Here is a 22,966-nt window from a genome sequence, read left to right as displayed (position 1 = left end):
TGATAACCATAATTAATTCTCATTGCCTCAATTTTTCCTCAAAGTATGAAGCTTGAACCACCTGCATCAGAAGCCACAAATCTTCGATTTTAATAAGTACCTCAGCAGGTTCTTATGAGATTCTTATGCACACTAATATCTAGAGCATTTCCTAGAACTGTGGCTCTAAAGCTTCTTTAACCATTTCTCAGAGTAAGAAATACATTTTTATATTGAAACCTTATACACACACCTGATATTAAGTTTCACAGAACAATATTTACCCTAACTACACCTTCCAATTCTGATACTTTCTATTTCTTTTCCATTCCTTGCTTTAATTACCCCACATACCTGATCTCATGATGTACAGTTTGAAAAATACTAATCTAGTTAATAGTATTTTGCCTAGCATTCAAGGTTCTTCCTAAGTCGCTCCAAACTTACTTCTCTGGTCTTATGACACTCTATTCTCCTTCATGGATTTTATATCCTACAGAAATAGGTATACTCATCTTGAAGATTTCTTCCTTCTTCCTGCAGTGCCCTCTCTTTCTCTTCTATCTGCACATCCAAACTCTACCTAACTTTTTCAATTTTCTTCTACACAAAATCATATTAAGATCACTCTTGTATCCACAACAGTGACTATCCATATTACTAACATGGTGATATCTCATTATATGCACAACTGCTTTTCCTTCCTATAGATATTTATGTACAACATGTATGTGGGGATATGGCAATGTATAGAGGCTTGGTGGAGGGAAATAACTGAAAACATGTAAACTAAAACTTTCCCCCAACTCTCTTTACCCAGTCTGGTAACTTAGAAGTATATGAAAATACATGAATACATAAATATATAAAAATACAAATTCAGCAATGAAAAGTTCCTGCTAGGTATAAACCATCCAGGAGAATTCCCTAATCTTCACTATTTTAGAGCATTTCATGTTTCTAAATATAGCCATAAAATGTATTTTAAATTAATTATACTTACATTAAAAAACTTAAACTTTTCTCTTTGATGGTAATAAAAGATTATTTTCAGGGGTAAAAATGACCAGTTTTTCAATTATTCATAGCCAATGACAAAAAATAAAAATAAAAAAAAATTCTTGAGCTTTTTAGTTAAACAACATTCCACAAGCCCAAGTACACAATAGAAACAGCAAAGGCTTTTAAATGATTAAAAAGTTGGTTTCAAATCTTAGTTCTTTGCATTTTACTGTGACCTTGGTGAGTTACTTTACTCATCTGTAAACTGGGAATATTACCCAACTTATTGTTGTGTAGAAAAAATCAGATGAGAGTTACGAAGCAACTATGTCAATTCTTAACAAAAGCCACACACACAAAAAACCACAATCATTATTTTCCTTAAGAAATTAAGGAAGGGCTTCCCTGGTGGCGCAGTGGTTGAGAGTCTGCCTGCCGATGCAGGGGACACGGGTTCGTGCCCTGGGTGCTCCGCAACGGGAGAGGCCACAGCAGTGAGAGGCCCGCGTACCGCAAAAAAAAAAAAAAAAAAAGAAATTAAGGAAGAGGTCATCACCTCTTTCCTCCAATAATAAAGAAAAACCAAAAAGGTCAGGAAGAAAATAAAAATTGTTGCTCCTACCCCGAGTTGATCTGCTTTAAAGAAAAGAAAAAACAATTCGAAAAGCATCCTTTCAAAATTATATATGCTACTCCATTAGAGGAACATGTTCCTCTAGATTTTACCTGCAAATTCATTGAAATGATTTCCAATATCATATGCCAGGTAGTTGTATCCAGAATATTCATAATCAATGAACTGTACATCACCTATGTGAGACACAAAAAGAGACATAAGAAATCACATATAGGATCAGAAAATCCCTATGCTATTTATAATTAAATAGCTTCCAATATTTTGTCTCATTGTACGTGCTTGGTTACATGCACTTCTGAGACAATACAGGGTAAGGCTGTGAATTTTATGGCAATGAGCTTTACAAAATTCAAATTATTTATCTGGGTCAACAGCTTCTTTGTGAACATTAATGTCCACTACACTAAAGAAAAGTCAAAATACAGTCATTCTCCAAGTTCAAACAAAAGCAAAATATGTCTTTAACCACATGGGGGCATCAGTTACTTAAAAATTCAAGTTTGGTTAGAAATGAAAACTATCTTTGGAAACTTAATAATCTACGCAACTTTAACAAAAAATTAATCTATGATACTCCAACAGTGAACTGACAAGCTAATCTATATATGGAAATAAAATACAGACTTTCAAAGACTTGAATTCTGAGAACCCTGCACTTATAACACTTGCTGATCAACATAACAACATGCCTAATTTAAGAAGTTAGTTGCTATCAAACTCTTACATATTCCTGGAATGCTATATAATTAAGGTTTCCAATTGCATATTTGAGCAGCCTTAAGGTGGTTGTTTTATCATTTAAAAAGAGCAAAGGTATAGTTGCTTTTAAATATTTTTTTAATTTGAGAAATTTTTACATAAACTAAAGAGATTCCTATTCTAAATTAGTGCTAAATATAGATACAGATATGCGTATTTCATTATAATTCTCCAAAGACTATCCTGTTCTGCCTGCCCAAGGGACAAACTCCTGCTTATGAACACTTCATTTTCAAGTACTGAGTATTAGAGAGGGGTTTGGCTCAACAGAGATATAGGTCCTATTTTTTAAAAGATGAGAAAAAGAGAGAGAAAGAGAGACACATTTAAAAAATAAAATCAAAATGGGTCACTGTCTACATCAAGGGATCACAAACTCAAAGGCTAACACGGCTCAACAGTTAAAATGGATACATGAACAGAGATGGCTGTAAGAATAGTTTCTAAGCTGCTGATATTGAGAAAACGCAGAGCATATGTCTAGTTACATTGTCTTTTAAAACATCGAGCTGAGGTAACAAAACAAACTTACGGTTTATACACACCGGCTTTTCCCAGATAAAAGAGCTTTTGAACTGTCATGTGTCATACAGATTTATATGTTTAATCTGGGGATGTACGTTGATCATATTCAAACTCAGAAAAAGAGAATTATATGACAGAAAAATGTAATGGCAAGTGGAGTATTTTAGACAAAAGCAAAAAAATTTAATGTAATTGTATTTAATATTTAATTCAAAATTTTTATAAGTCAAGTCTAGAGTAAAATAAGTGAGATCATCAAAGTATAAAAGCCCAGTTACCAAAGTCTATATGCATACTGACAAAATAATATAAGGTTTTTAAAAGTTGGTGACTACATAAACCACTGCAACTCAACCAGTTTAAATTCCTGAATTCACAAAAACTATTCCATAGAAAGTCTTAAGAGTTAACCAAATCACTTCACTAAACTGCAGAATGGGAAGACAGTACAAGCTTTAACCAAATCACTTTACTAGTAAGCTCCAAAATGGAAAGTCAGAACATATTTTAAAATTTTTTTCTAGGTACCCTTAGGAATGCGAGAGTAAAGACCATCATCATGACAAAATACTTTTCAGCCATGATAAAAATTTCATTTTCAAAAATTATTAAATGACCAGGAGAATTACAAATGTTATATGAAAAAAGACACAAAATAGTAAACACAGTGATCCAAATTATTAAAATATTATGCCTGAAGAGAGGAAAAAAGAAACAAAAACCATAATGCATAGGGGAAAAATGATGAATGGAAATAAACCAAAACAAAATGTTTCTACTAGTTTCATTTCAGATGGTAGACAAGTGACCTTTCTTCCTTTATTCTTTGCAATAAACATTACTTTTAGGAGGAAAAAAAAAAATGACAGTTTAAAAAGATTAAGATGAATAAGAGACTAAACACGACTAAACACCTAACCACCCAGCCTTCAAGAAATTAGGATTCTAGAGGATTTACCAAGTTGTATTACTGAGTCAACCGAATAGTTTTAATAAACAATGTTTTAAATTGCAGCTGTTGATTGCTTTAGCTCTTTTAAACACAAATTCTTGTAGAGCTCATATTAACTGTTACATGCCAATAAAAATACACAGCCCAGTCCTGAAGCTTACTTTTGCCACATAAACAAAAGCTTCAATTTCAATTTTCAAAATTATATTTAGAATTTGGCAAACATAAACAAAATGGCAGGTAAACATGCCTGCTTATAAATACAATTTAAATAAAGCATAGATCATTTTAACAAAAGTTAAAATCTGTTTCAGTATGAAAATTTTAGCAATGACTTTTTGTAGTAGCATTAATTCATTAAAACTAGCCTTTATTTTTAAATGCTATGTTGAGTTTATAAATAATGAAATTTTAAAAATAAGAAAATGAAGCTAACAAGATACAGATGAGGCTGTTACCAGGCTCCGTGCATGTGAACAAGTGATGCGATAAACCTCCAGTCAGTGCGTTTAAGAAGCACGGGTGCGCCGCCACATGGCAGCAACAATGGCATACCTAATCTGTAGCAGATGAAGAAAATTTGGCAAACTCACATTTTACAAGACACAAAGCTTAAAAGGAAAAAAAATTCTTTTTAATCTGCATTAACTATTCTTTTCAAACAACTGCAAACAAAGTGGAACTCAACCTTAAATTTAATCTTCTGCAACAAAGTAAAATTAAAGAGGCCTGCTTCCCTTATTTTGGGTGCCAGAAAAATCAAATTACCAGAAAATGCTTTCCTACCAAAAAAATGCACTGAACTTTTTTCTTCTACAAATTTAACTTCTGAATTCTAAAATTTCCAAGTATCTAGAGGAACATCCACATCACTATTAATAATTAATAGCTCATATGGCATGACTATCTTGTTAATTAAGATATGAATTTTTAATTGTGGATTCAAGGGTGGAAAGAAAATGAGAATACTCCCAAAAATTTTACAAAAAAATTTATATAGGCAGATTCTGAGGGGATCCTCAATTTTCCAGATTCTCAATGGATCCTTGACCTCTAAAAAGTAAAGCATTGCTTTAAGAGCTAAGACTATATTTTATCTGTATATAATTATTAGCACACTGACTAGCACACAGTGGGTAAAGCATAAGATTACTGAATAAAACTATAATCTGAATTTTCAAAAGCTACATTTTTCTTTTTTCGTTTCTTATGTATCTTCGCAGTAATGAAATCCGCACTCTACTGAGTTAAATTGTTCAAATTTCAGTACAGTTTAAACAATATTTAAAGTACTTTAAAACCAAAAAAATTAGCTTATTAACTAAGGCTATATGATTCACATGATACATTCATTTGGACTCCTTTTATTTATTGTTGTTATGGAGAAAAGGATAAAGATGAAAAGCAAAATAACCAATATGAGAACCTGAAAATGTTTCCAACTCACTCTACTTGCTCTACAGTGTTATGCAAGGCAGAAAGAGAACAGAGAGAAAAAGTAACCATGATTACACTAATGTTGGCAAAATGCTCTCTATTACACAGAAAAAGGAAGTATTCTGTTCTGGAAACTTTCGCTTCATCCCTTACTCTAGCGTCCAGTAAACTTTACCCTGGACGTGTACACCTTCACCACACAGCACATTCTGAATATAAACTTCTGTATTGTGATCTGACTCGTCCACTACATGGCACATGGCTTCCTGGAGAGGCAGTAGGTCCCTTCCACTTTTCCTTATGCAATCCACAGAGCAAATCCTAGCACACAGGAAGTATTCAAATGCTAGTGAAATAAATGGAGGTTTTGCAGAAAATGCTCAGACACAATGATAACACATGTTTAAATGGCAGCGGGGGATAAGCATGAAATACTGAGGAACAAAATATGGCATTTCTGACATTCTTATTCCAGTATATGATTGAACATACAGTGGGACTGAATGTATGAGTAAAGAAAAAACATTGAACTAGTAACTATTTTAGGTAGCTCTTCCTTGATAGTTCAGGTTTATACAGTCCATTTAAAGTTTTTTATTACCTGATTTAGGGTTATTTTATTTTATACTAAATAGTGATCCAGACTACAAGTTAAAACAAGGTTAAGATTAACCTTCATAAAAATTCCACCCTGGAAAATACTGGTTAGCAAATAAAAAAATAAATTTAAATTTTAAAATAAAACAAAAAACTCTTGTTAAAATATCAATAAAATAACCACAACCATATCAATGCCTTTTCATGAATAATAATAAAGTGGATAAGATTTAGAGTCAATCAAGTGACTAAGAATGGTGACTCACCCATTTTCTATTTATAGTTTTATTTAAAACTCTAAAGAAAAACCTGGCTTACTCTGTAATTTCCAGAAAAGCTTCCTTTTTCTTCCACTCATTTGTATTTCCTTAAATAGCTGTAAATCAGCTTCTTGCATTTGCTGACAGAGAAAATAATCAATGGCAGCCATTTAAAGTTACATATTAGGTCTTCAAGTGAGCTTTTTATGAAGCTTTTATGAATGGGGGAAAAGGAGAAACAAAACAGCCACCAATAAACATTCTGACAGAGCATCAAGACATGAGACAACAAACTCAAAAGCTTTAGCAATTACTTCTAACATGTCAGCAGTTAAAGGATTAGTTGAAATTAAAATATTAGATTTGAAGTCAGTCAATAAGCAATACTAAAATTTGTTCTACTCAGTATAAATTCTTTTAAATTAATTGCTGATTAATTTAAAAGATGACTGATGTAAGTCTTATCTTACAACTCTGGAGCGAGAACCACTGCTTTTGGTTTTACTATTATATAACAAATTCTATCATCATATCATTAAGTATACTTTTCTTACCTTTTTAAGATGTCATTTCACTGAAGCCAAGGAATGGGCTGCTGTCTTATCAACCACCTAATTCCTGGCACTGACTAACTTTTCAAAAATCTTGACAGCTACCATCAACTTCAGAAAGGAAGCTTACTCTTCTCCCATATTCCTGAGTCCTGTCAACTGACATGATGAAAACAAGTAGAAGCAGTATTTCTTCTGTGATGCCTACCAGTTCTGTAATATTCGCAGGTGAAAATGCCTATAAACTGCAGAGTGCTCACAGTCTTTGTGTGTGTGTATATATGAGTACGTATATACACACATATATATATATACATCTTTAAATTAATCACTCAAGTTATAGTTAAGATAGAATCTGTAAATTGCACTTAAAGATAATCTGAATTGTCATCACATACCAATGAGCCATAAATCCTTCTGGCTTATATTGATAGTAACCATTTTCACTTTTTCAGAATCAGATACTTTTTTTTTTTTTTTTTTTTTTTTTGGGGTACGTGGGCCTCTCACTGTTGTGGTCTCTCCTGTTGCGGAGCACAGGCTCCGGACGTGCAGGCTCAGCGGCCACGGCTCACGGGCCCAGCCGCTCCACGGCATGTGGGATCTTCCCGGACCGGGGCACGAACCCGTGTCCCCTGCATCGGCAGGCGGACTCTCAACCACTGCGCCACCAGGGAAGTCCCGTCAGATACATTTTGTATAATGCATCTCCTACAAACATAATACAGGGGTTGGCAAACAATGTGTTCTCAAGCCAAATCCAGCCCAGTGCCTGTTTCTGTAAACAAAGTTTCATTGGAACACAGCCACACATATTTGTTCATGAATTATATGAACAGTATATGGCTGTGTTTGGGCCACAACACAGATCTGAATAGTGGAAACAGAGACTATAACATGGGACGAAAAGTCTAAGTATGTACTACATAGCCCCTTACAGAAAATGTTTGCCAACTCCTATCATGGTACAATAGCTGCAACTGAGAGCTGCTAAGCACCTAGTCTGGTGCTATTTACATTATATGCATCATCTAAAATCTTGCCAGGAACCATCTGAAGTAGATATCGTCTCCTAAGTTTCAAATAAAGCTAATAAAAGTTCTAGACTATCAACAGTATAAGCACTTCCTAGAAGTCTGTTAAACATGCAGAGTCCTAAGCACATCAGTAGAAATTCTTGTTCAGATGGTCTTGGATGGAGACCAGAAACCTACATTTTTCCCAAGTACCCTAGGTGATTCTGGTGCAGATAGTAAAGGATCAAATATAAACACTTAATGAAGAGATAAAATGACTTGTCTAATACCACCTACTTCCATATGTGATTAAGCAGGGATTTGAACACAAGTGTGCTTGGTTCCAAAATCTATATTCTTTTTGACTTCTCTTTTAACTTACTTAAGAGTTAAGAGTTTGATTACTCTTTTAAGAGTAATGTATCTGCTTGTAAGAGTTACTTAGAGATTTTTAATCTAGTTACAACATATAAAAATCTAATTTACTACATTTGAAAAGTACATGCAGAGACTTCAAGATGATCCAATATAAATTCATGAAGTTTAACTAAAATTTGTACTTCCAAGAAATTAAGGGTCTGAAACACACTACAGAGAGATACTGAGCTTGATGATGCAAAGGCTAGTCCCGTGGCTTTCATCTTGTTATTTATATATATATCATAGGTGGATACAAAATGGTGACGTCCTGACCTCAAATCACATGAATGATTTAACAAGTGATAACAAATCAAACACATTTGTGAACATAATATATAGCTTAATCATTTATTCTTTGTAGAAACCATTTTAATTTGAAAAGACTTAACACTTGGCTTTTCGATGCTATAATAAAGTAACAAGTTCAGGTAAAGAACTTTGCAGTGCACATTTCTAGTTTTCATGATCCTCCTTGATATTGCAATTATAAGTACTAATGCTATGCTACAGCTCAAATATATATATTTTCTGCTTATTAAACTTATTAAATTTATATAATTTACCTTTTATAAAGTATGAGGCATGTTATTTCTCCTTATAACTAAAGACAAATATGTCATAGTCACATTACTTCAAAACCATCAGCTCCTAATTTGAAACAGAGTAAGATAATAATAAAAAGAACAAGCTTCTTGCCACATCGTCATGAGTTTCAGATTTTACCTGAACAACATTCCAACCATGTTTACTTAATGCTTATGTATCAACTAATCACACAGGAATCGATTTTTTTAATGGATGCCACAAAGTCCAAAGTAGCCTTCCTAACGGACAGTATAAAGCCATTGGTAAGAAAAAACTAACAGAATATCTCCACAACTAACACACAAACATAACCACAAAGACAAGAAGAAACAAATGGTACATAACAGACTTCTGTGAAGATGGGCAAACTCTAAAACCTATATCAACATATTTATACTTGTTGAACTGTGAGTTTTATTCTTCTGTGTAGGGAAGAAAAATTAGACACAAAAGTATGATTTAGGTATAAACAATGACAACCTTGAACTCTTAAAAGCCAGACTGAAGCATAAATATTTTATTTGAAAATATGAGAACTTTTCATATCACTAACCAGTAGTTTAGATAGGCAACTGGTTAAATAAAAAGTAAAAATTAATTTTTTTACCTACGACATAGTAATCTGATTTTTTTGGTCCCTTATATTTTAGATTATAAACAAGTTTGTTCAGTGAAATGAATATATTCAAAAGAAACTTATAAAATAAAAATATGAAAAGTTAAAATTATATTCCAAAGGAAATAACAGATTCTCTTGATTAACTTGCAGTTAAAAATAAAGCTGAGTGTCCACTTCAAATGTAAGATGAAGACCCTCACTTGAAATTCCATTATATAAAATAATGTGTTATTAGATTTTGCACTGAACTTAAAAGCTAACATACATCGCTTTAATGCATAACTAATACTCTAGTCTAACAAATGGCATTGAGATTTGGTTACTAGTATATCATGTAGTACATATATACTATGACAATTATATATAATAAATGGATAATAATAAATTAAAGGACACTGTCAAGTACTTAATGTTTTGGGGTACACCTGAAGTTTTCAAAAAAAGATTCCACACAGACTTCAAGACATTCAAAATAAAGATGTTAGCTCAGAAAATTTTTTAAAAATAGTATCTCTAATCCAGATTAAAATATCAAATATAAAAGGTACTTAAGTATGTTTTTGAAAATATGTGCTTCAGTCTACCACCCTTGACAGTGTTCTTTGGTAACTTTTCTTCAAATTAAAGTCAGTTACAACTATTAAAAGCTTTTGCATTAGAACAGTCTCAGCTTACAATCTGATAAGAATGGTCATAAATAGTAATTTAACATAATATGACCACTTAATCAGAATTCTTTGGCTTCAATATCCTCACAACAGCACACTTTTAATTCAAAATAATCTTCCAACTATGATACCTATGTTCAAAACTGGTTTCCTACAAAATGCAATAGCTTCAAAGTTTCAAACAGACTTTCTGAATTAAAACTAATCTTTCAACCAAAATTGTGTTTCAAAAATGTCAATGTAGTATTGAAGGGCACCTACCGTTTTAGCAACCAAACCTCAAACCACTTTATCCAATGATATAATACAACCAAGTGTTTCTTAACGATAAAAACAGAGAATTTGAATATAGCAAGATAGGAACAATCCCAAAAAAAACATTTCACCAAAAAGTTCACTGACCATCTCAAAAAATGTTAAAACAATTTACTAAATGTCTTGATTATTACTTTAGTAGATAAAATTTCAGCAACTACAAATAAAATTTCCTCCATCTGTGGCTCTCTCCTTAGCATCAAAATATCTAACAAATCAGTATAATAAACAGGTAATAGGAAACCTGGAGACATATTTGCTTCTAATACTGCTGTCCCCCTCGACACTCAAAAAACTTCTATTATTTATAAAACAGTGCAATGTCAGCTGGTTTTTCAATAACCCCCATTACAAGCAGGTGCATTTTCAAACCATGAACTACCAAATATTTACAATTAAATTCATAAACAAAGTAATTTTATCATTTTTCGTTTAAAACTCTAACAGAAACCAAAAACTGTTTCTAATAAGCCAATTCTAAGAAACATATTTTATACAACTATGCAGAGAATATATATTCCTAATTTAGCAGTTACTGTGACTTTGTAACCAAAAGAAAATGTTGAAGACTGCACACACGTTATTAACCCTTGCGTTTGAATTAAATGTACTGACACAAAGATCAAAGGACTGTTAAGAACATGAAGAAAAAACCTTACTCACTGCTAAAGTCAAACACCTACCTTGTTTCTCATTGTAGATTATATTCTTACACAACAGGTCATTATGGCAAAGCACAACAGGTGAGCCCAGGTTAGAAAGAATCTTCTTCATCCAAGTCATTTCTTCCTGAAGAATCTGAGAGCTTGGGATATCACTTAGGAACCTTTCAGTTTTTAAAAAAAAAAAAGTTATATCTTGTTTATATTAATGGCAACATTTTTTAAAGTTTCATTAAGGAATAAAATCTTCTTTTCTTTTCTTTTTGGTCATAGAGAACTTATTTTTTTCCTTCTAGTTTTATTAAGATATAATTGACACACACAGCACTGTGTAAGTTTAAGGTGTACAGCATGATTTGACTTACATACATCATGGAATGATTACTATAATAAGGTTAATGAGCAGCCATCATCTCACAAAGATACAAAATAAAAGAAAAATGATTTTTTTCTTGTAATGAGAACTCATGATTTACTCTCTTAACAACTTTCATATATAACATACAGCAGTGTTAATTTATCACGTTTTATATTACATCCCTAGTACTTATTTATTTTGTAACTAGAAGTTTGAACCTTTTGCCTACTTTCATCCAATTCCCCCTTCCCCATACCACACCTCTGGTAACCACAGATCTGATCTCTTTTTCTCTGAGTTTGTTTTTGAAATATAAATGACCTGAAGCACTATGTTACTTCCTGGTGCATGACACAGTAATTCAATGTTTCTATACATACCAAAGAAAGTCTATTTTTAATAAGTTCTTTCCCTTTAAATGCACAGACTTCTGAATTAAAGCAAGCCAATTAGTCTAAAGATTAGAATAAAGAAAAACCATTAAAAAGGACTTAAACATGAATAAAAAGAAACAGAGCAACAGTTAAAATGCAGGGCAGAAAAGTAAAAAATATATCAGTACAAAATGGGGTGAGGGAATAATATATATATCTAACAGCTAACAATTACTAACACTATTCTAAATGTCTTATATTTATCTCCATTTTATAGATGGGGGAAACCAAGACACAAAGAGTTAGATAAAAAGAAGTTTAAGTATATTATGTAAAGTTACAAAGATAGTCCATTAAAGAACTAAAACATCTATTTCAAGCTTGGAAGGGTGAATGTAGTATAAATCAGCTAAAGTCACATTTGAAAGTCAATAGATATCATCTACTATTGATAAATCAACTCATTATTATATGATAATCATATAATCGTTAATCATATAAAATTATGATACTATCATATGGTAACCACATCATAGAATACTCATCTTTACAGAGATCTGCCTCAGTAGTCAGACTGGGAAGGGTGAGAGTTGGTATGGCAAGAAGGATTAGTGATCATGGCTTTTTATCCTACACTCTTTTCTGTACTATTTATTGTGCTGTATATGTAATAATTTGATAAAAATACAATGGAACAAAAATAGGGTGCTACTACTAATTCCTCAATAGCACCATCAGGCTTACAAAATAAGTTCTCTTCAATCTTTCTCTATATCGTCTCTCAAATTACCCCTTACATTTCCATTTTATAACACAAAAAAGATTCTGTATCACTGAGTTTACTTTAATGAATTTGCCTATTCATTGTTCTCCCCACTCTTGCATTCTCTTCTACACATAGCTTCCAACAGAGATCCTTATATGCCCTTTTTAAAATGGTGTAATTATTCAAGAATTTATTTTAAAAGTACTGAGTTGAATGGAAATAATAGGATTCAAAGGATTATTAACATAATTACAATCATGTACAGACAAAAAGGAATGGAAGAAAATATGAAACATATTTTTAATATTTTAACTGTTTTTAATGTTTTAGTTGTATATTTTCTGTTGGGGCGAGGTTCTTTCATTATTTACCACACTGCATCTCCAGCTTTACCCAAGTATCACTAACCTCAAGCATTTGAAGTAACCTTCTCTGCCTAATAATAATAATAATAATTTTTAAAATAGCAGCTAACATTTATTTAGCACTTATATGGCCAAGCACGGGTCTAAGAAATTTGTATATACCAACTCAATTAATCCTCACAGAACCCCTAAAAGGTAAATATACTACCTCTGTTATTTATGTTTTACGAAAGAAGAAATAGGTAATTTGTCCAAGGTTACACAGCAGAACTGAGATTTGATCCCAGGCAGCCTGGCTCCAGTCTTGTACTCTTAATCCATACAATACCATACTGCCTCTCAACTCTGCACCACTGCCATCTACTTATTTTAAAGTGATTTTTCCCAAAATCTTTCAATAAAATAGCTATTTCAAAAGAGAATTTTTTGTTGTTTTTATGTTATCACTTTCTGAATATCCAATACACCAGACACACTTCCAGGTGTCTGCCTATCCCAGTTAAAGGGGTATAATATCCCTATCCATTCAAAGTTTGACAAACTACATGTAAATAAAGCACACACAGAGTGAGTCAAACTAATCTTTGAAATAATCAAGCTCAAAACAATACAGCTATTTTTGGCTAATGAATTATAAAAAATTAAAAGAAACGAGAAAAAAAAAATCCACAGGTCCTGCTTACCTCTGTTGTTCTTAAAACAAAGACTTCCTGAATACAAAGCTGAAATCTTCATGTACACTTTAGGTATAAAGACAAAATAAAATTTCCAATTTTTGTACTAGTATTAATCACACTACGTAAAAACACGCTTGGTGTAGTTTCTGAGGCATGTGCCACCGAGTATTTCAGAAGGTCCCAGCAGGGCTGTGCTCTGGGTGTTTGTCAAGAGTGGCTGAGATGGTGGAGGAGGAGGAGGAGGAGGACTCTGAGCTCACCTGCTCCCACTGGCGCATCAAAATGACAACTACTTACAGAGCTACTTACTCTTGATGAAAAAGACCAGAAGACAGGCACAAAAGATTTTTTTAAGGTATAAAGAAGAAGCCACAAGACGACGAGTAGAAGGGGCAGAGATGCAGCACAGTCAAGACCCATACCCCTGGGTGGGCAACCCACAAACGGGAGGATAATAACAATCGCAGAGGTTCTCCGCAGGAGAGAGGACAAGCCCCACAGCAGGATCCCTAGCCTGGGGACTCCTGCACTGAGAAGACATTTGGCTTTTTAAGGGCACACTTTCAGGAGAACCAGAGGGCTGTGGGAAACAGAGACTCCACTCTTAAAGGGCATATACAAAATCTCACACACTCTGGCATCCAGGGCAGAAGCAGTAATTTGAAAGGAATCTGAGTCAGATCCACCCGTGGATCTTCAAGAGCCTCCTGGAGAGGCAGGAGGCAAATGGAGCCCACCCTGGGCTAAGAGACACTGGCAGCAGCCATTTTGGGAGCTCACTCTACCAGGAGGACACTCGCCCTGGTAAGTGCCATTTTGGAATCCTCCCTCTAGCTTACTGGCACCAGAACCCAGGCCCGCCCTAGCAGGCCAAGTTTTAGGACCCCTTGGGCCCCTCAGGCAGCATCCAGCAAGCTGACACCAACTTCCAGGACATGCTGGACACCAAAGCCAGCTGTGCCAGGAACCAGCTCTGCCCACTGGGGGTCTAATACCAACACTGGGGAACCCCAGCCAGGGCCCTGCAGCCAGAAACGCTGGGACCTGGCTCCACCCAGCAGCAGACCAGCACTAGGCCCAGGACCCTCTGGGATCTGGGCTCTTTCCACCAGCAGGCCGACACTACATCCGGGACCTCTGGTCCCACAACCTGCCCCCCTAGACCCAGTTGTGCCCACCAGAAGGCCAGCACTAGCCCCCTTAACCCTGCTGCATGTTGTATATGAAAGTTGCTAAGAGAGTAAATCCTAAGGGTTCTCATCACAAGGAAAAATAATTTTTTCTATGTCCTTAATTGTTTATTTATGATGGATGTTCACTAAACTTACTGTAGTAATCACTTCATAATGCATATAAGTCAAATCATTATGCTGTACACAAACTTGCACGGTGCTGTATGTCAATTATATCTCAATAAAACTGGAAGAAAAAAACATGTTTATATTATTTGGATTCTAAATACTGATTTACACATATTTCTATATAGGAAATGAAATACCTTAGTCACTCTGAACCTGAAGTCCTACAAAAGCTGAGACTCCAGCAAATGAATTTTCAACCTCATGAGACTTAAATAGTCACAGTAAACTAAAACCCAAACTTTTTCACACTCCAATATTACTACACTGTCCCAGTATAGATCTCTAGGCCCCTTCAAAACAGCCTTCCTTTGGACAGAAGGAAATTTTTTAAAAAGGTCTCTATTGTCAACTCACACTACGAAAAATGTACCCATTCACAGTAATCTTTATATTATGTTTACTGCCAAATAAACATTCCATATTTGTTTCTTGGCTCTCCACTTCCCCACTTTTATAGGGGTTATTTTTCTTTCTTTCTTTTTTTTTTTTGAGTCAGCTGTAGGAAGGGAAGGAGATTTCTGCTGAGAGTCAAATGAATTAATGCTTATTTTACTTAAATGCAAAGAGATAAACCAAACCAGATTTTATATACAGAAACCTTACAGTTATCTTTGAAACCCTATATATGAGCAAAGCAATGTAAAACATAATTTAAAATGTAAAAGTAATTTTACCTTTTGTTAATGTCTTCATCTGCAAATCCTGTGGGAATGAGAGAGAAATATTTTCCCATCTTTAGCCATAGGTTAGATTTGGGAATCCAGCCATTGTGTGCATGAATAGCATGGATTTTAGCAAGCTGACGTGCTATAAGCCTGTTTAAAAACAAAACAGCATAAAAAAGAAAGTGTTAAGCACCATACGGCTCATATGTACTCATAGGTAAACTAAAATAACTAGGGTGCCTTTATCTTATAACATGATTTATTTTTACCATATATAAGACTCAAAATAATATGGCAAGTCAACTCTTACAAGGAGAGGCAAACAAATGTTTAAAGCATAAGTAGGAAGAAACACCTAAAATTAATACAGTAATTAAATATTGTGTCCAAAAGGGACTGAGTGTCTGGATATAAGCAGCCTATTTTGATTATACAATGTTTGCGACCAGCAGAACAATACACGACTATAAATGATTTCAAGGCACATATAAGATATTCATCACTGATGCATTTAAATTACACTGAGTCATTTTAATTTTGAGCTTTTGAAGTCACTGAAGTTAAAGGGCAAAGGGGACTAAAGTAAAAAGGTAAATGGGCAGATAAATAGGTTCTATGAGTTAATTTCTGTAAGTGTGTTGTTAACAACAAATACTCTGAACACACGTTAGGATTTTATGATGTCAGAATCAACACTGATATAACAACAAAATAGTCTGAAGCTGTGTAGTATATTTGTGTCCACACCATCTTTGTATCTGTAGAAACTAGTACAGCAAATGCTAATGGAGGAATAAGCATACCAAATAAAAATAAAAACTAAATTACCATATAGTCCATAGAACAGTAGGTAGAAACATGACTTAACAATAATCTACAAATAAAAGAACTTAAAACTGGCAAATTTTCCAGATGCTAACAATCTAATGTAACGTTCCTCAAAGTACAGTCCTAGGACCTACAACATAGCACCACCTAGGAATTTCTAAGGTTCCACCTCGGATCTACTGAATTATAATCTCTATGGGTAGGCCCCAGCACTGCATTTTAAACAAGATTTCCAGGTGATCCTAATTCACTGTATAATTTGAGAGGCACTGATATAATGCTCCAATTCTGCTTTTGAAGTCACTGAGGTTAAAGGGCAAAAGCGACTAAAGTAAAAAGGTAAGCAGGCAGATAAATAGGTTCAGTGAGTTAATTCCTATAACTGTGTTAACAAGTTCTCTGAACAAACATTAGCTTGGCTATGTACTAAAATCAATCTTTGGAAACTTAAAAAAAAAAAAAAAAAGAAAGAAAGAAAGAAAAGAATACAGAGGACTGGGTATTACCCGAGAAATTAATTGGTTTGGGGTGCAGCCAGGGCGTCAAGATATTTTAAAAGCTTTCCAGATGACTAATACACAAAAACCACTTAACTAAGTACACAGGGAATCGAGCATTGTAGTAATCCTTCACCAATCTGTGATTAAATAACACAGTTTTATTATATTTTTATACTACAGTGAATATTCTCATCTACCTAGTTTTTAATAAGAGTCCTGAATTTCCTTTGGAGAAACTTCCATACCCCTCACTTTTAGTTCACTTTTGGTTCAGTCAGAGCTCATCTCAATCCTAACTCCCTATCCCACCGGCACCACTAACTTTAGGAGCGAAGAGATGACACAGACTTGCCCAGAGCATTCCATCCTTCAGGTCAGAATGATGGGTTCAGGGCATATTACCTAAGCTAGGTCAAAAAGATTTGATCCCAAGACTTTGGTTGAAGCTACTGACTTTGGTTGAGGCAATCAGAAAAGGAGGGACACACTCCCCACACTGCAAATTGATTAGATAAGCCTGTAACTAAGAATCATAATTGTCACTCCTTAGAAAAGTCTGCCAGAAAAAAAAGGTAATTCACAACAAAACAGACAGTGATATTCCTAATGGCACTATTAGAGGCCCTGGATCCACCCATGCTTGAACTTAGTATTCTCAAATATATAATCGACAAATTCCTCCTTCTTTGAGTCAGTCTGAATTTTCAAATTATTATTCTCAGTAAGTCCTAATGCATCTCAGAAGTGTTTAGGCATTACTGCAAGTGAGTTTCAGTTCTACTACAAGAAATATTTGATGTTTTGTTTGAAAGAACACAGCATTAAAGAACCAATAGATTGACTAATATCCTTCATCTTTCAGTCTGGATGATTGTAATTCAGCTGACCACATCTCATTTGATGTTTGATGATCTGAAAAATATTTCACAGTAGGGGAAAATGCTCAATGCCTGTAAGGAGCACAAAACTGTTATTGGTCTGACAGAACTTGATGCAACAAAAAGAGGTCTATAGGACATAGCCCTTGCAAATCTTTGATACTCAAAGCTGTAACTGAATTAGCTGTTACCCTACTGATCCTCTCATGTACCCAGGTACAGAAATTGGTGAGTTTCTCTTGTCTTCAGAGTACCACTGGATTTTATTACTGAATTTAAAATAAGTAATAAAATATTTGTAATGCTGTTCTTTAACCCACCTAAATTTTTAAAGAGAAACCTGCTTATATTGTTATTCTGAAGCTTAAAGTTTACATGTAGATCACAATCAGCAAGCTCCTCAGCCTAAAACTGCTGCCAAGTGTAGTGTCTGATGCATTCAATATTTTCTCCTTGTTTTCTACTCTGGAAAATAAGTATGATGAGGTTTCACTGTAATTGAGTAAAATTTGCTTTCGGCCTTTATTTTGATGATTAAGTTAGGATTCTATGGATGCTGAAGTTATGTGAAAGGAGAGACATAGATATCATATCTGAGAATATCTTTCGCCTTTAAGGCACTGCATTCTTGTCTAAAATGGAAAATTTGGGCTCCCCTGGTGGCGCAGTGGTTGGGAGTCCACCTGCCGATGCAGGGGACGCGGGTTCGTGCCCCGGTCCGGGAAGATCCCACATGCCGCGGAGCGGCTGGGCCCGTGAGCCATGGCCGCTGAGCCTGCGCGTCCGGAGCCTGTGCTCCGCAATGGGAGAGGCCACAGTGGTGAGAGGCCTGAGTACCGAAAAAATAAAATAAAATAAAATAAAATGGAAAATTTGGCTAATTTGAGAATAAAATGTAATTGAGCATGCAACCATGTGAAGAATAAATCTTATTTTGGGGGGAAAAAAGAATCCTAATGCTCACCAAAATATTAAAATCTGTGATCTTTTTAGGTAGGTGTGTTTTGGTCCATACCTCTGAAATTACCAAATAAACATTTTTATATAAATTAAATAATTATTGCTTAAATGATCTTCCCCAAGACCATATACTCTACAAGAATACAGGAAAAAAATCTATTTTTATATCAATCTCTCATACAGTATTTGCATAAAAAGCTAGGCCCAAATGAACATGTAGTACTTTAAGCATCAGGAACCTTCATGAAAAAACCAAGTGATAATAAAATCAAAACAAAGGAGAGTACAAATATACACATATATACATGCAAACACACATATACATACATAGATGTATATGTGTGTGTGACACATATATATTTGAAGCCAGTAAAAACTGGTTTTAAAACTTTAAGGAGGGGAATTGGGACAAAAGGCCTGAAGAAAGGTAATCCATGTTACATAAAACTCAAGGGCAATCTATATCAACAGAACATTATGACCTAGAAATGTTTACTCAACAAATGAGACCAGTGATTCAGAAGAAGGGTCACATATTAGAACAGGTATTTAATACCAAAAAACTTTATTTGCTGTTTTAAAAATAAATAATAATGTCTATTTTTAATAGTTTTACCCCAGAGTCTGTATGAGACCCTGATTTGCAAAACACAAAATGTAGTCTCAGAAGTTGTCCAAATGTAAGTTATTTAGCTAGGAGTGACTGGAATGACAATTCTAAGGTAAATACTTCAAAATGGCCACAACTCCAAGGGGTTCTTACACATTAATGGAATCTGTTGAACATGAATAGCTGCTACAAGAAAAAGCACCTACTAATTTTGATTGTCTTGACTTTTCTGGCAGAAAGGTGGCTAACTGGAGCTGAGCCAGGATTTGAACTGATGATGTGATGCAAAAGCCAAGGCCTTTCCACTATAATATACTGCAGTAACACTGCACAGAATTAGTTGGGTTTTCTTCTGACTTTGCTCTTGTATTTTAAGTCTAAACTTGAGCAAATCATTTCATTTCTCTGAGTCTCAGATTTCTTACAAGGAAAATCAAATTACTGGCATAATCTTAAAGCTATCCTTCAAATCTAACATGATATGCCCTTGAATACCAGAAAAAAATTTACATAAACATTTACTCAATTTAGAGATTTAAGTTCATTAATGACAACAGGAATTTCACATTCATATTCATATACAAAGATCCTGTAGACTAACTTCCCATTTCATACCAATTTCCTACTAGGTATAATAGAAATGTTAAATATACATAAACTATGGAGTGAAAAGCAAGTTTTCCAAATTTGATTTTATCAAAAATTATCAAATATTTTCTCCTTTGAACAAATTTCTGAAATTACAAGTGAAATTATAAAAATTATTTTATATGCAATTTTAAAAACATTTCTGCATAACGTGATATATACCTACTCAAATGGAAAACAAACTAAAATATTAACAGCCAGCATACAATAGCAAAATTAATATTTGCAAAAAAACTATATCAAAACTTAAGAGCTAATGATTAATATCTTCTAAAGTAAATTATAGATATATTAACCTTATCTACAGGTGCACTGTTAAAATAGAATTCGATTATATAAGGGACAAAGTTAATGTCAAATGATAACATCATGCTTACATAATAGGTAAAAATATATTCAGAATAGTGTTTAAAATATTTTGTAGCATTTTCCTATGTAATTTTAAAAAAATAGCAGCAAATAATAATAGTATAGTTGAGATTGCTTTATCAATACTACTAGTAAATACTGTCACTAAGTTATCATACAAGGGGCAAAGACCATGCCTTATTCTTCTATCCTAGCATTCAGCACTAAGAGGAGGTACTTAACAGATATTTGATGAATAAGAATCATCATCTTGGCAACAGACTCAGGATACATTTAGAAACTTACCATAGGATTCTACCACTATTAGAGTTTTTCTCTGGTGGATTAAAATTTATCCTGGATTTTTAAAAATCTCATATAATAAGAACTGTGCCAAAATTAATGCCTAGCTATAGAAAAACAAAATGACCATCCATTTGAAACACTGCCTGTTCTTTAACAAGACACATCTTGTATAATAAGCCTTTTTTGCAAAATCTAGGATTCAAGTCAATTTCTACAGGTCTCAGAACTAGCAGTGTATCTTTTCTGTAGCAAAATTAACAAGGAAAGGAAGAAAATCTATTATACAAATATCTTTGTGGAAATAACAAGTATAGTTCAATTGCAAGCATAGCAGCTACATACTTAAAAACTACGCTTTGCTAAGAGATTTTAAAATTAAGTAAGTCCTACTTACAAGTTCCATACTCATCTAAAATTTTTGATAAATTGGTGTTGAACAAAATACGCAATTTGTGAAGGATGGCTTTGTTAGGAAAATTTATGGTTTTTACTAGTAAATGAATTCACCAAAGTTGCAGAACACAAAATCAACACATAAAATACATTGCAGTTCTACATTATCGATGAACAATACAAAAAGGAAGTTAAGAAAACAATTCCATTTACAATGGCAACAAAAAGAATAAAATACTTAGGAATAAACTTAACCAACGAGGTAAAAGATTTCTATACTTAAAACTACAAAATGTTGCTGAAAAAAATTAAATACAGAAATAAATGGAAAGACATCCCATGTTTGTGGACTGGAAGACTTAACATTGCTAAGATGTCAATACTACCCAAAGTGATCTTTCAATTCAATACAATCCCTATCAAAATCGCAATAGCATTTTTTACATAAACAGAAAAAAATCCACCCTAAAATTCAAATGTAATTTTAAGGAACCCCAGATACCTAAAACAAGCTGGAGAAAGAAGAATAAAGTTGGAGGTCTCACACTTCCTGATTTCAAAACTTATTACAAAGCTACAGTTATCAAAACAGAGTGGCACTGGCATAGCCTCAGACATACAGACCAATGGAATAGATAGCTCCAAAATAAACCCTCCAATTTATGATCAAATGATTTTCAATAAGGATGCCAAAACCATTCAATGGCAAAGGACAGTCTTTTCGACAGCTGGTGCTGGAAAAACAGGATATCCATGTGTAAAAAAAAGACGTTCCTTAATCCTTTCCTTAAATCATACATAAAAATTAACTCAAAGTGGATCAAAAATATAAATGTAAGAGCTAAAACTATAAAACCCTTAGAAGAAAACATAGGAGAAAAGCTTCATGACACAGAACTTGGTAACAATTTCTTGGATATGACACCAATAGCACAGATGATAAAAGTAAAAACAGATAAACTGGACTACATGTATCAAAATTTAGAACTGTGCATCAACGGACAAAATCAACAGAGTGAAAAGGCAACCCATGGAATTAAGTATTTGTAAGTCATATATGTGATAAGGAGTTAATATCCAGAATACATAAAGTACTCTTACATCTAGACAACAACAAAAAAATCCCATTAGAAAATTGGAAGAGGACTTGAATTGACATTTCCCCCAAAGATACACAAATGGCCAAGAAGCATAAGAAAAGATGCTAAACGTGACTAATCATTAGGGAAATAGAAATCAAAACCACAATGAGGGGCTTCCCTGATGGCGCAGTGGTTGAGAGTCCGCCTGCCGATGCAGGGGACACGGGTTCGTACCCCGGTCTGGGAAGATCCCACATGCCGCGGAGCAGCTGGGCCCGTGAGCCATGGTCGCTGAGCCTGCGCATCCGGAGCCTGTGCTCCGCAACAGGAGAGGCCACAACAGTGAGAGGCCCGCGTACCGCAAAAAAAAAAAAAAAAAAACCACAATGAGATACCACCTCCTTGCAATTAGGATGGCTACTATCAAAAAAACAAAATAATAAGTGTTGGCAAGGATATGGAGAAACTGGAACCCTTGTGCACTGTTGGTGGGAATGTAAATTGGTGCAGCCACTATGGGAAACAGTAAGGCAGTTCCTAAAAATATTAAAAATAGAATGACCATATGATCCAGCAATTCCACTTCTAATTATATACCCAAAAGAATTGAAAACAGGGTCTCAAAAAGATATTTGCACACCCATGTTCATAACAGCATTATTCACAATAGTGAAAAAGTATCAGTAGAAGTAACCCAAATGTCCATCTATGGATTGAGTAAACAAAACATGGCCTACATATACAATGGAATATTACTCAGCCTTAAAAAGGAAGGAAAGGGCTTCCCTGGTGGTACAGTGGTTGAGAGTCCGCCTGCCGATGCAGGGGACTCGGGTTCGTGCCCTGGTCCGGGAGGATCCCGC

The 22,966-nt window shown here is 34.2% G+C and overlaps 1 protein-coding gene across 2 annotated transcripts in view; it reads right to left on the bottom strand.

Annotated features, from left to right (window-relative positions):
• Nucleotides 1-22,966, bottom strand: part of ETNK1 (ethanolamine kinase 1) — a 71,861-nt gene that overhangs the window by 20,195 nt on the left and 28,700 nt on the right. For both annotated transcript variants that reach the window (XR_008617671.1, XM_024129057.2), the window contains exons 3-5: nt 15,560-15,700; nt 11,006-11,148; nt 1,708-1,791 (exon numbers count right to left, since the gene is read on the bottom strand). Coding sequence is in view for 1 of the 2 variants with exons in the window: in XM_024129057.2 (XP_023984825.1) it covers nt 1,708-1,791; nt 11,006-11,148; nt 15,560-15,700 (368 nt within the window). In the remaining variant the exon portion in view is untranslated. The remainder of the gene's footprint in view (nt 1-1,707; nt 1,792-11,005; nt 11,149-15,559; nt 15,701-22,966) is intronic.

This window comes from Physeter macrocephalus, chromosome 6, assembly GCF_002837175.3.
Source record: "Physeter macrocephalus isolate SW-GA chromosome 6, ASM283717v5, whole genome shotgun sequence".
In the NCBI taxonomy this organism is placed as follows: Eukaryota; Metazoa; Chordata; class Mammalia; order Artiodactyla; family Physeteridae; genus Physeter; species Physeter macrocephalus.
Note: the sequence above shows the minus strand (reverse complement) of the source record. Positions and strands in the feature narration are given on the sequence as shown.